This window comes from Corvus moneduloides, chromosome 7 (assembly GCF_009650955.1).
Source record: "Corvus moneduloides isolate bCorMon1 chromosome 7, bCorMon1.pri, whole genome shotgun sequence".
NCBI classification, from domain to species: Eukaryota; Metazoa; Chordata; class Aves; order Passeriformes; family Corvidae; genus Corvus; species Corvus moneduloides.
Window position 1 is genome coordinate 32202450 of NC_045482.1, and position 12012 is coordinate 32214461.

Below are 12012 nucleotides of genomic sequence, written 5' to 3' on the forward strand. Positions count from 1 at the left end.
CTGGCGATGGTGACAGGGATGGGGACAGGGATGTGGATGGGGATGGAGACGGCGCTGGCGATGGTGACAGGGATGGGGACAGGGATGGGGACAGGGATGGGGACAGGGATGTCCCCCCGCCGCCTCTTCTGCCGCCCGGCGGGGGGCGGGTGGAAGGACAGGGGTGTGGAGCTGCTGGCCGAGCAGGTCGATGGGGCCGGCCCGCGGGCGGGGCGGGTGGGGCGGTCGCTCGCCGGCTCTGGGATGGATTGTGGGTGGCCGGCGCGGGCGGGCGGTGCCGCCGCCGGACGGAGCGCGGGGGGCGCCGGGCCCGGCGCGGTCTGAGGTACCGGGAGCGGGGCCGGGGCCGGGCGGGTCCTGCCGCCGCCGGGGGTGCCGCGGGCGAGAGGCCCCGCAGGGCTGAGCGGGGCCGGGCCTAGGAGGGAACTTTGTCCCTTCGCGCGGGCGGGGCGACCGTGCCCGCCCGGGCTGGGGGTGTGCGAGTGCCCCGTGTCCCGCCGCCCCTCGGCCCCGTCCGCCCCTGACAGCGGTGTGGGGAACGCGCTCTCCGCTCCACGCCTCGGGGGCAGTCCCCTGACCGGGCTGGGGGTGCGTGGAGGGGTTCCTCTCTCCCCAGAGCGAGCCTGTACCAGCAATAGTGCGGGCAGGCGACCAGGGAAGTGATTGTGCCCCTGTGCTCGGCGCTGGTGAGGCCACGCCTCGAGTGCCGTGTCCTGTTTTGTGCACTCACTACAGGAAAGGCACTGGGGCACTGGAGCGTGGCCGGAGAAGGGCAGCGGAGCTGCTGAACGGTGTGGGGCACGAGTCCTATAAGCAGTGTCTGAGGGAGCTGAGGGAGTTTAGCCTGAAGAAAAGGAGGCTCTGGGGGGACCTTACCGCTCTCCACAACTCCCTGACAGGAGCCAGGTGGGGGTCGAGCTCTCAGGCAGCAGTGACAGGACAAGAGGAGGCAGTGTTAGCTGCGCCAAGGGAGGTTCAGGTTGGACATTTGGAAGAATTTCTTTGCAGAAGGGATGATTAAATATTGGAATGGGTTGCCCAGGGTGGTGGTGAAGTTACCATCCCTGGCGGTGTTTAAGGAAAGCCTGTGACGTGGTCTGGTTGGCGGGGTGGTGTTTGGTCATGGGTTATGTTCGATGATCTCAGAGCTCTTTTCCCACCTAATTGATTCAGTGATTCTGACCTGGCACCACTGTCCTGCCTCGCCGGGAGTCTGGGGGAGGGTCCATGTTTCCCCTGCTTGGGCTGCAGCTCCCTTTCCTCCTGCAGTTTCCATTTTTTTAGGTGCGAGCACACTCATTTTTTACCCTCCAAGATCCCCAGGGCTTGAGCCATATATCTTTCTTCTTAGACATCCCCTTTTCCCTGAGTGCATTAAGGAGACTTACTCATTTCCTTCTCATTTCCTTTGTTCCTGCTACTTTTCCCCAAAGATATCTATCGTCAGGGAGGAGACCCCCATTCACTCTGAGTGCGGTGATTTTGCCGATTTCTACCTTGCCTGGAAGGCTCAGCTTTCAGCTGCCAGGGTGTCTCGCTGAAAGCTGCTGTGCTGGTTCTTATCAGGGATCTGTGTCTTTATATCCTGTGACAAAGCACGATATGTTTAGTCCTTGCACTAGACAAGATTAGATCTGCAGCATGTGAAATGGATGTCATTTGTAATCCTTAGCTGATGTTAAATGTGGAGCTACTGGTGGCTGACAGATTGCTCTGTACGTGGTGAAGCTTAGAGAGGCCTTGGCAGCTTGACATGGAGTTTTTTCTCCTAATGTTCCTGGACAAGAGTAACAAGGAGGTCAGCGTCTGTTCTGCTTGTCAACTTTCACTCTGCAGACCTGAAACTTGGGTGTTTCTAGCTCATCGCAGTCAGACTTCAAGTCCAGCAGGGTCACAGGCTTGGTGGGGGTGCTGTAGGAATTACTGAGAACTGTGTGCTTGCACAGGCTGGTGGCTGGTAAGGACTCTGAAGTATAAAAGAGATGAATACTCTGCGCTAGTTCTATATAGGAAAATTTGTTTGAAACGTTGCTTTATTAATTTTAAGTGCTGAATAGGAAACTTCAATTTCATTCATGAAAACATTCCAACATCCATGTTCTTTTTATTCCTTAGATACCCAGATCCAGCTGTGCCATGACAGTTTGATAGCATGACTGTTACATACCACCAGATTCCTAAAACATATCTTTATGTTAAGCTAAATTCTCCAATTTTGGTAATAAAATTAACGTGTTTTCTGAGCAAACTTTGGTCTTGTGTAACTTCTTGTTTAGATGGGAACAGTGATCTCTACTTGCAAAACTCAGTACTGGCATGGAAAATTTGGTTGCTTTTTTGGATCTTTTGCTTCACTATGTTCTACAGATCCTACAGGAGACTTTCTTTGAGTAAAAATGACAGGGCTGTGGTGAATAAAATAATCTTGTTGCATAAGGCTCACGTTTCCATCTTTCCTGACCATTCTTGGCTTTGCTCTCGTCTCGTGGTACCCTTTGGAGGTTGAGTGGAGGTCAAAATTGTGTTAATCTTGCTTTAATGTATGCTTACAGATTTTGACATATAAATAGAAATCATTTTGCTTTCAGCTTTTTTCTTCTGGTTAAAGTGAAAGCAGTGTCTCTAAAAGCTATCCAATATGAAACAAGAGTCACCTGATGACAGAACATGTTAAAAGGGGGAGGAGGTTGTATCCCAGAACTTGTATTGTTGGAGCAGCTGGTATAACTGGAAAAACTAAACCCATTTATTTTGCTTGCAAGCCTTATCTTGATATGTTGTCTTTCAAATTGCACATGAAATCGTATTGAGTAAATACAAGGAAGAATTTCCAGTTGACTTGCACCATGGTCTGTGACTGAGCTGCTGTTCTGTGTCTTCTGTCATTCTTGTTATGTACTTTTTTTCTATTCCTTGGTGGTGGAGGGGAGAGACAAGCTATGTGTTTTCCTCCTAGAACAGTCAGAACAGCAATACTTTTGTTTTGCAATGATTTGGCAATTCTTTGGCCTATAATATTCTTTTCCCTAATTGTCAGTGCAGTGAAATTTTGTGAATTTCATGTGATTTTCTCTTTTTGGGTGGAACTTTTAATGTGGAAATAATCTGCACAAAGAAACATTTGATGCTGTCCAAATAGGAATGCACATGAAGTATCAATGTTGCAGTTATATCTCCTGCCCTCAGAAGCTGCCTGTTGCATGTTAAGAACAGCAGGGTTGGACAGGCTGCTGGGCCTGTTGGCTTTAGTGCAGTCAGCTGTGTGAGCATGCACTGTAGACCACAAAGGGGGAGACCACTTCTTATATCTTTTTATCATAAATTACAGTGGTGACTCTTCTTACGTGATCTAGGGTACTGCAACATTTTAAAATCAAAGTACAGTGTCACGACAAGAAAATTTTTAATGTTTATTTTTCAGAAGATCTTCATGTAACTGGCTGGAAAATGGTTCTACAAGATGACAGCACCAACTCTAAGACTGTTGGAATGGTAAATAAATTTTAGAGACTTTAAAAGGTCTCTGTGCTATTTGCTGAAAATTATAATGATATTAAGAAATGCCTTTTAATGAATATTCCTTTAAATGTCAGATTTGAGTTGCTGTGTTTAAAGTTACACCATGTGGAAAGCATATTTCTTTCCTCATAATGGAAACAAAAGGCAAACATGCTGAAGTTTCTGCTCTCTTAATAGAGTAGAATAAGGTATTTACTTTTAAACCATCATTCCTATTTCAGCCTCTCTGTCTTCTGGTGACTTAAATTTATAATAATTTTGTGCACTTGAGAAATTAAATGTTTTGTAAGGGTCAAGCCCTACAATAATAATACCAAGGTTGTGGCTTCAATCCCTGGGCCATTCACTTAGGAGTTGGACTTTAGCATCCTTGTAGGCCCCTTCCAACTCACAATGTTCTGTGACTTACTGCCTTGGTATTCAGGGTCTACACTGAGCATTGGCTTTGTGGAGTAGAAGTTAGGTAATCACATACTTGTGTCTTAGAAAATGTGTCTTCCAGTTTGTTTGTGTGTTTGTTTTAAGCAGTTATGGCCATTTGGTAAACTGTGGAAAAGGTTTGAACTTGCTGTGTGTAAATGTTGAGTTCAGTGGGGGCTGAACTGCAGGCTTGTAGGGCCTATCCTTATGGGCTGCCTCTTAACCTCATAGGTGAAAAGCATGAATTTAGCTATTGCCCCATGTTAACAGTTTACAAACTCTCAGCCGTGCTTGGCAGGTGATTAAGAGCAAGATATTGGGTAAGTATTTAGTTCTGCCCTTGCTGCTACTTCTGTTTGGGACACTAATTTGAGACTCATTAGCATAGTGTGTGACTCCTGTTGATTCAGGATATCCCTAAAACAGAGTTTAGAAACATTTCACATGAATAATAATAATAATAATAATAAAAATTCCAGCACTTCCAGGCAATAAAACTTATGGCTCTATTTTGTATAATGTTTCTTTTCCTATATAACACTTTTAAAGTGAATTTTATTGAATGTGTCTATATGATCTGAGTTTAAAAATTTAAAAAAAAAGTTTCAGGTAAGGTGGTGTTTTGTTTTAATACAGTAATAATGCTGTATCCATTTTAGGAGTGATACTGGGCTTCCCCAAGACATAACATGGAGGTGCCTTATCTTTCTAGATTATTTTAAGACCAACAAGCCAATATGTTCTTCCATTACCTTTCTAGTTCTAATGTTTAAATACTTTGCTTAGGAATGTACACTTAATAAATAGTGCCTTTCTGTGCATAGCTTAAAAAATCAGAACTTAACATCATCAGGTTCTTGTTCCTCATGTAGATCTCTTATAGACAATTTATAAGGAAGGGATCATGTTCTTTGTAATATCAAAAGTAGTAAAGGATCATGTTTTCTTGCATTTCAGGGCTGTCTTGTTGGCATTTTTTATGCAGACTGATTCTTAAGATTCTAGATCTGTATGTCCCCAACACTTAGGACTTGAGCTGCAGAAGACACTTGTGGAACTTGAAATTTTAGACAGTATTTTGCACAGATAAATGCTTAATATACCTATGCACGTGTTTCACACTGCTTTTTTTTTGTTTGTTTTTTTTTAGGAGGCTGTCTTCACTTTGACATGAAGTGTGAAGTTTGTTAGTCACCACTTTTGTTTCTTTTTTACAGTTATTGTGGAAGGTAATATGAGAAAAGTAAATACTCTTTTGTGTTCATTTCTATAATGAACATAACAGTAGGGAATTGTATTTCATTGCAAGTTCACGAGTACTGTTAATAAGTGGGGATAATGTGTCTGTTTAAAACTTTCCAAAATAGTAGTTTCAATCTGTCTTTGCATTTTGTGTGATGTTTTACTGGGTTTTAATTCTGTCCTAAAACTTAGTATTCAGGTTTCAGTAGGCTTTTGGATTTCTGCAGAATGTTGTAGGCATTTTAGTATTGCTGCTTTGCAACTTTTTTAGTCAGCTATTAGCTTGAAGGTGATGGTGCTGCACTTTGTAGTTACCCTTTCTTGTTAAGCTTTTTGCCTTGTTAGGGAAGGATTGAGCAAAGCACTATATTAGGCACACAGAATTGTTAAACAGATACTTGGTAGTCAGATGAGAAAGTAATAGCTGCTCTTATTGTAACATATAAAAAATTTCAACTTCAAGGCATAATTATGGGCTCTTTATTTAGAATTTTAACATCTACTTATCAAAGGTACAGAAGAAATGGTGTAAAATGTACATAGACTGTGAATAACTTTATGTGTAACCTCTTATCTAAGAAGTGGTGGATAGTCTGTCATCCTTTACTTTGCTCCCATTGAGGGATTTTAAAGCAAGGGATTTGTTCAAGCCTAATACAGACAAGCTGAGTACAAGATTAAGCAGCTGCAGAAGGTGAATGTTGTCTGTGCACGATCTCTGTTCACAGAGTGTGCTTTGAAGCAGCTTGTGGTGAGAACAGCACAGCTGTAGGTGTGAGGGAGCCTCTGATGTGGAGATGTCCAGTTGATTGGGCTGCTGCCTTTCCCTCCTGTCTCCGCAGCTACCTCTCCCCTCCTGCCTGCAGCACAGAACTGGTGGAAGGCTGCAGTGCTTTCATTTCTAGGATACTTTCCCACTGTCCATGTTTTGTGCTGTAGCCTGACAGGAATGAGATTTCTTCCTTCCAGTTTGTTTGGAGCTCTTCTATGCCCAGCTTCCATGTTAGCTGCATCTTATGCAAACACAAGAGCAATTTTTAGGCTGTATATAATATAACTTCATGTAATGGTTTGTAGGCTATTAGTCATAATAAAATGAAGGCAGAGTTTGTAGAGTATAATACATAGTATCTGTTAAACCAATTAATAAAAACTGAAAAAACCTTTATAAGCTTTATGTTAATTTATTTGAGTTTAAGATAATATACTTATTTGTTCTCTCTTTGAGAACAAATGTTTTCTCCTTTATTCTGTATCAAGTAAAAACTGTAATTCCTTGCTGAGTCTTTCATAATTTTGCCCCTCCATACTTACAGATTTCTGCTTTCTTTTGTCAGTCCCACCATTTTATCAGAAAAGCAGAGTAATTATCCAGAACTGATGCCCACACATGGAATATATCAGCATAGATCTAGTGGTATAATTATACTTCAGGAACTCTGCCTGTTCATTTTTCTTTTGAAAGAAGCTCTTTAAGAAATGGAGGAAAAAGCGTCAAGATTTGAACATGGCAGAGACTGCATAGAAATATGAGTCAAAGCAGGAAACAGTGCTGTGATCTCCAAGCACTTGTGCATATCTGGGCATTTAAATCATTAATTGGAAGAACAGGCTACTCTGGGAAAAAGAAATGTACCTTCCTCACTCACTGAGAGCATTGTTGCACTGTCTCTTTCATTAATAATGAGAAGAAATGTAAATAATGAGAAGAAAGCAAGTGTTTGTATGTTCACACGTGGAAAAAACAAAGTTCAATTTAAATTTGCCAAAACATATTAGCAAATCAGATGACCTCTATTTACTGTGAAAGTCAGAAGCTGGTCTGTAAAGGTGGCTTGGATTGCAGTTCTTTGAGCAGTTCTCTCAGAGGTAGTGTTTGAGTTTATGGTATGCTATGCCATCTGTAGTTATTGAACTCTTGATAAATTGGTTCTTAAAATATAGACATAAATAAGCTAATGTCAATCATAGAAATAACACATACATGTCTTACTGACATTCATTAGAGAGTTTGTAAAGGATTCTGGTACAAGTAGAGCAGTGAATGAGTCATCAGTCTCTGTCACTTGAGTTTGAAGCTTTTTAGTAATATAATTGAAACTTTTCCTAAATTTAGGCCATCCAATGGGCAGCTGTAAAGCTGTGTCACAAATCTGAATTCCCTTGTAACATTAGTGGATTTTTGATAGATTTTCCCTAGAATTGGTTCACGCTTGTATTTCATAAATTGCCAAATAACTGTATGATTGTTTTTTAATTCAACTGCATGTGTAGTCTGCTTTTTAAAGTTTACAATTATTCTTTTTTTTTTGCTTGAATCACCTCTTGTTATAAGGGTTTGTGATTTACCCAAATGTTTTCCTATGTCTTCAGAAATGTTTGTTGAATGCCTCTAAGTTTAAACGCATTTCTGACATTTGTCACAACACATCAATCTAATTTATACTGTCAGGTATCTGAATTTACCAAAATATAGTGGTTTCAAATTTTGCAGAACTTGCAGCACAAATTCCAAAAAGGCATTGTGTTTTACCTACTTTTGCTTATTTCAGTGCTAAAGCAGTTGATAAATTGTTGCAAAGTCAAGATTTATTTTCTAATTGTCCCTAATATCTCTGAAAATTTCCTGCCAGATCTGTCAAAGATCTGCTTTTTAACAAGCAGGCCTATGTGCGTCCTTGCATATTAAGTCCTGTTTATATATATGAAACAGTTGCCCCCACTGCTTATTTTTTTGTATGTCACTGTAATCTTCTGTGTTTTATTTCTGTGTCTCTTTTGCCCAGGTTCCAAATGGTGTGGGTTTTTATCATGAACCGGATGAGCTCCCAGAGCAGTTCATCCACTCAGCGCAGGCGAATGGCTCTAGGAATTGTCATTCTCCTCCTGGTTGACGTGATCTGGGTGGCCTCTTCAGAACTCACTTCTGTAAGTGTTGTTCGACATCTTAAAGGGAAAATAAAAGAGAAGGATGCAACAGAAGCATGGTTATCAAGCACTCAGTGTTTCACCAGCCTGAATCCACGTAAAGTTACAGATAAGCTCAACTCAGTGCCTGTTTCTTTTGAGACTGAAGGTGTTACTGATGACTTTAAAGAGCATAAGCTCATAACTATGTACTGTAGTCAGGGAGTTCATTTTGTTTATTGCCATATTGATTAAAATAATGCCCTTATGGTTCCCAAAAAATAGTAAATGAGCTGTAACATGGAAGGCTGAGTGATGTGGTGCATTATAGTTCAAAACATCCTGAAGTCCAGGATGAAAGGACTTAGGTCATGGAGTTTAAGCCCTGTAATTGCATTTAGTTCATATATTCACCATATTGAAACTGTTGTGGTGTTTATTTCATACTAAGTTTTAGAACTTAAAACAGAGCTTTAGCAATGGAAATTGAATTTTTAGCAAATTCTTAAATTCAGTTTTCTGAACTGTCATTAAGGCATGTTCTATATCAGTTTTGAAACTAAGCACATACAAGTGTTTGTGCTTATCATGTGATATTAATAAAACATTTTTTGCAATAAGCTGGTGGAGTCACTTCTGAGACCTAAATGTTATTTAGCCAAAGTAATCTTCTCTAATTTATGATTAATGTTATTGCTTATAAAAGTGGTCTTTAATTTAGAATATATTTGTATGTAAATGTATTTTCATTGCTACATTACAGTAGCATATAAATATGTTGCTTGGTGAGATGCCAGTAATAAGTAGCTTTCCTCCTGTGGCATTGTATCTTGCAAAAAGGCTTCTTTTTGTTGGCACCAGAGATAGTTTGGGAGAGGGTTCCCTAGAACAGGTAGGGCCAGTTGGTTCCTTTGGTCATCCATGTCAGTACTCACAGCTCTGTTATTCTGGGAACCAGACTGGACTATATACTTAACACCTGTTCATTCATTTTGTGAATTCTTACCTATTTGGTAATTTTGGATACTGCAATTATTTTCTTTCCACAGTATGTTTTTACAAGGTACAACAAACCCTTTTTCAGTACATTTGCAAAAACATCCATGTTTGTTCTATACCTCTTGGGATTTATTGTTTGGAAACCATGGAGGCAACAGTGCACTCGTGGGTTTCGTGGAAGGCATGCAGCTTTTGTAAGTATTATAACTCTATAGATGTTGTGATATTTGTTTAAGTTTTTACAGCATAAAACCCCTTAAAACAGACCCTAGAGAAGAGCAGAGTTTATGTATTTTGAGGTATAAACTGAGTCATGGCGCAGGAAGACATAGCAGCTGTAACAGTTGTCATGTGAAAGGATGAGGCAAGAGAAAGCAGCATGAGATGTGTCAGGAGTTGTAAGAAATGCTCTGCTGGGCCAGACCATTGGCCCAAGCAGCCTGGTATTGTATCCTGGGCAGTTACAGGGGATGGTTCCTCTTAACAAGAGCTTGTGAACCCCACCACTGTTGGCTCTTGGTTCCCTTTACCTCCCCCAACATCTGTAACCAATGGAGTCAGAACTTGGACTTTGTAATTGATTTTTAGCACTGACTTTTTTAGTCTCTGGCACAACTGTTTGCTAACTGTTTTGAGGGGTTTAAAGTTACATTTAGTAAGGGTGGTAGAATTATGTTTTTGTTACTGTTAATACTGTTTTTTATAGCTTTTGTGCATGAGTGACCTTCTGATGCCCATTCCAGAGTTAGGCATAGTTTGTGCTAGAACGTAAAATTATTGTTATATGACAGAAATACTGGGTTTTTTTCCAAGAGATGCTGGGAAGAGCAGTTGTTCTGTGCCAGTGTTTCAAAATGCTGAACAGCAGCACTCAGGAAGCAGTAAGGCATTTGGCCTGATACTAATCTCACATTAAAAGAACAGAAAATGAGATCCAAGAACATGCTGTTAATCAACATGTCTTTATAGAAAACAGCTTGTGTGAAAGGACCTGATTTCAGATTTTCTGGATATGTTAGACTTCACTGATAGTGACAGTTGTAGGCATAACATATTTAAAGTGTTACATGACTTTTATACAAATTACTTTTATTAAAAAAAGACAAAACACAACAACTAAAAAAATTTCTTTCTTTTAAATTCTTGAGTTAAACACATAGAGCATTTAGAGTTAGCTGATATCTTGATATAATATTTGTTGAATGAGCTTTTAATACCAAGTGTCTGTGCCTTATATAGCACATTAGACTTGACGTTCAGAATCATCACAAGATAATTTGGCAATAAACAGAACTTAGTTTCTTTGCTGACAGTAATGAAATATGAACTGGAATGCAATGAGTAAGAATGCCCAGTCTGTCACATGTTGTATGTGGTACTCATGACACTGCTACTGGAATGCCATTATTTTTCCTTTTCAAAAGAACAGTGCAGACAGGACTGTAATGTGCAGTTAGAAGTTTCCTTCCCCTCAAGGAATGTAGTTTAATATTCAACTCTATAATTATTGCAAGCACCTTTAAAATGTCTTGTGTTTATTAATCTGGAAAACATGTCCATTTATATGGTTTTATTTTAATGATTGCTTGGATAAACACACCTTATTTTTAAGTTCTCTTCCACATTAGAGGCTTTAATAGATTTGCTACCATCATGGTAGAACAGCAAGCTGCAGCTCAGGAAATAGGGGTTTGGTAAGGTGCAGAAAGGAAGAGGGAGAGGAATTTTGCCTCAATAAAATGAAGAAAGAAGCAGCTTGTTAACAGTTGCACGATAATTTAGTGGAGAATGTGTCCCTAAGACTGAATTTTGCAGGTTTTCTGTATCTAAGAGTCTCATTCTGCATTCATACCTGGGTAGTTGAATTCAGTGGGGTTCTTCAAGAGGTACAAGAAAGTACTGAAATTATTTACTGAACTTGTAAGCCCTCTTGGTATTGGGGAGAAGGGCTGAGGGGAGAGAGGGAATTGTGACAGAATTATGGAAAAAGTAATAAAAATCTTACTCTTCAAAAATTTCAGTTATTAATAACTTTGCCTTGGTAGTTTATTACATTAAAATTTCTGTAATTAGTTTGCAGATGCTGAAGGTTATTTTGCTGCTTGTACAACAGACACCACTGTAAACAGTTCTCTGGTAAGTGCCCTAATTTATGAAGGTCAATGTTTTTGTCATTTACAATAACATGGCACAATCATCCTGACTTACTGTTTATAAAATATGGCCGTCTTAAATGTATTAGTTTTTGGCAAAGGGGATTGGTAACTTATATGCTTATATGTTACTAATAAGTACTGCACATAATAGTATTGCTAATTATAAGAAATATGGATTCTCAGCTCAATAAAGCACTTACTTGAATGTTTCTGTAGTCATTTGTCAAAGAAATACTGTCTTGCACGAAGGAAACCTTTACATATTCAACTCAACACCATCTCTAATAGAGCGGGGGAAACAACTGAGTATTGGCAAATTACTGTATGGATATTTTATACAGAATTACTTGAAGAGACTTTTTTTCAGATGCATTCTTCATTTAATTTTTAGGGGATTTTCAATTTTATCTCTCTGTGCTTAAGAATAAAATCTTGTTAGCCTGCTCAATTCATTAAGTTGATGTGACTCTAGAAACCTGGGCAATTTTGTGTTAATTTAAACGTCCACCAAAATTCTAGTCCTAAACAAGCCTAATGTAAATCCAACTACCAGATCTTTTTCATTACTTCACTCTTACAGTTAATTAATTTAATCTAAACAAGCACCTTAAAAGTTGTCTTGTTAGCAGAAGTTTTAATTGCTTGAAATACTTCTAAGTGCTTTATGTATTGTACATGTTTCCCAAAGTTTTTTGATGTTTAGACCTAGGGAAGAAAATGAGGGCTTTTAGGCTCATGGGGAGAAAATGAGTGCATTAATTTTTGTATA

The 12012-nt window shown here is 39.8% G+C and overlaps 1 protein-coding gene across 2 annotated transcripts in view; it reads left to right on the plus strand.

Moving 5' to 3' along the window:
• Positions 1–264: 264 nt before the first annotated feature.
• Positions 265–12012, plus strand: part of SLC35F5 (solute carrier family 35 member F5) — a 30229-nt gene continuing 18481 nt past the window's right edge. The window contains exons 1-6 of one of the 2 annotated variants that reach the window (XM_032114204.1): positions 265–325; positions 3422–3492; positions 5090–5168; positions 7968–8109; positions 9138–9281; positions 11161–11223. In XM_032114204.1, coding sequence (XP_031970095.1) covers positions 7975–8109; positions 9138–9281; positions 11161–11223 — 342 coding nt within the window. In that variant the 5' untranslated portion in view covers positions 265–325; positions 3422–3492; positions 5090–5168; positions 7968–7974. Of the gene's footprint in view, positions 326–892; positions 1799–3421; positions 3493–5089; positions 5169–7967; positions 8110–9137; positions 9282–11160; positions 11224–12012 lie in introns of those variants that run through there. The other variant, XM_032114205.1, reaches the window with a different exon arrangement.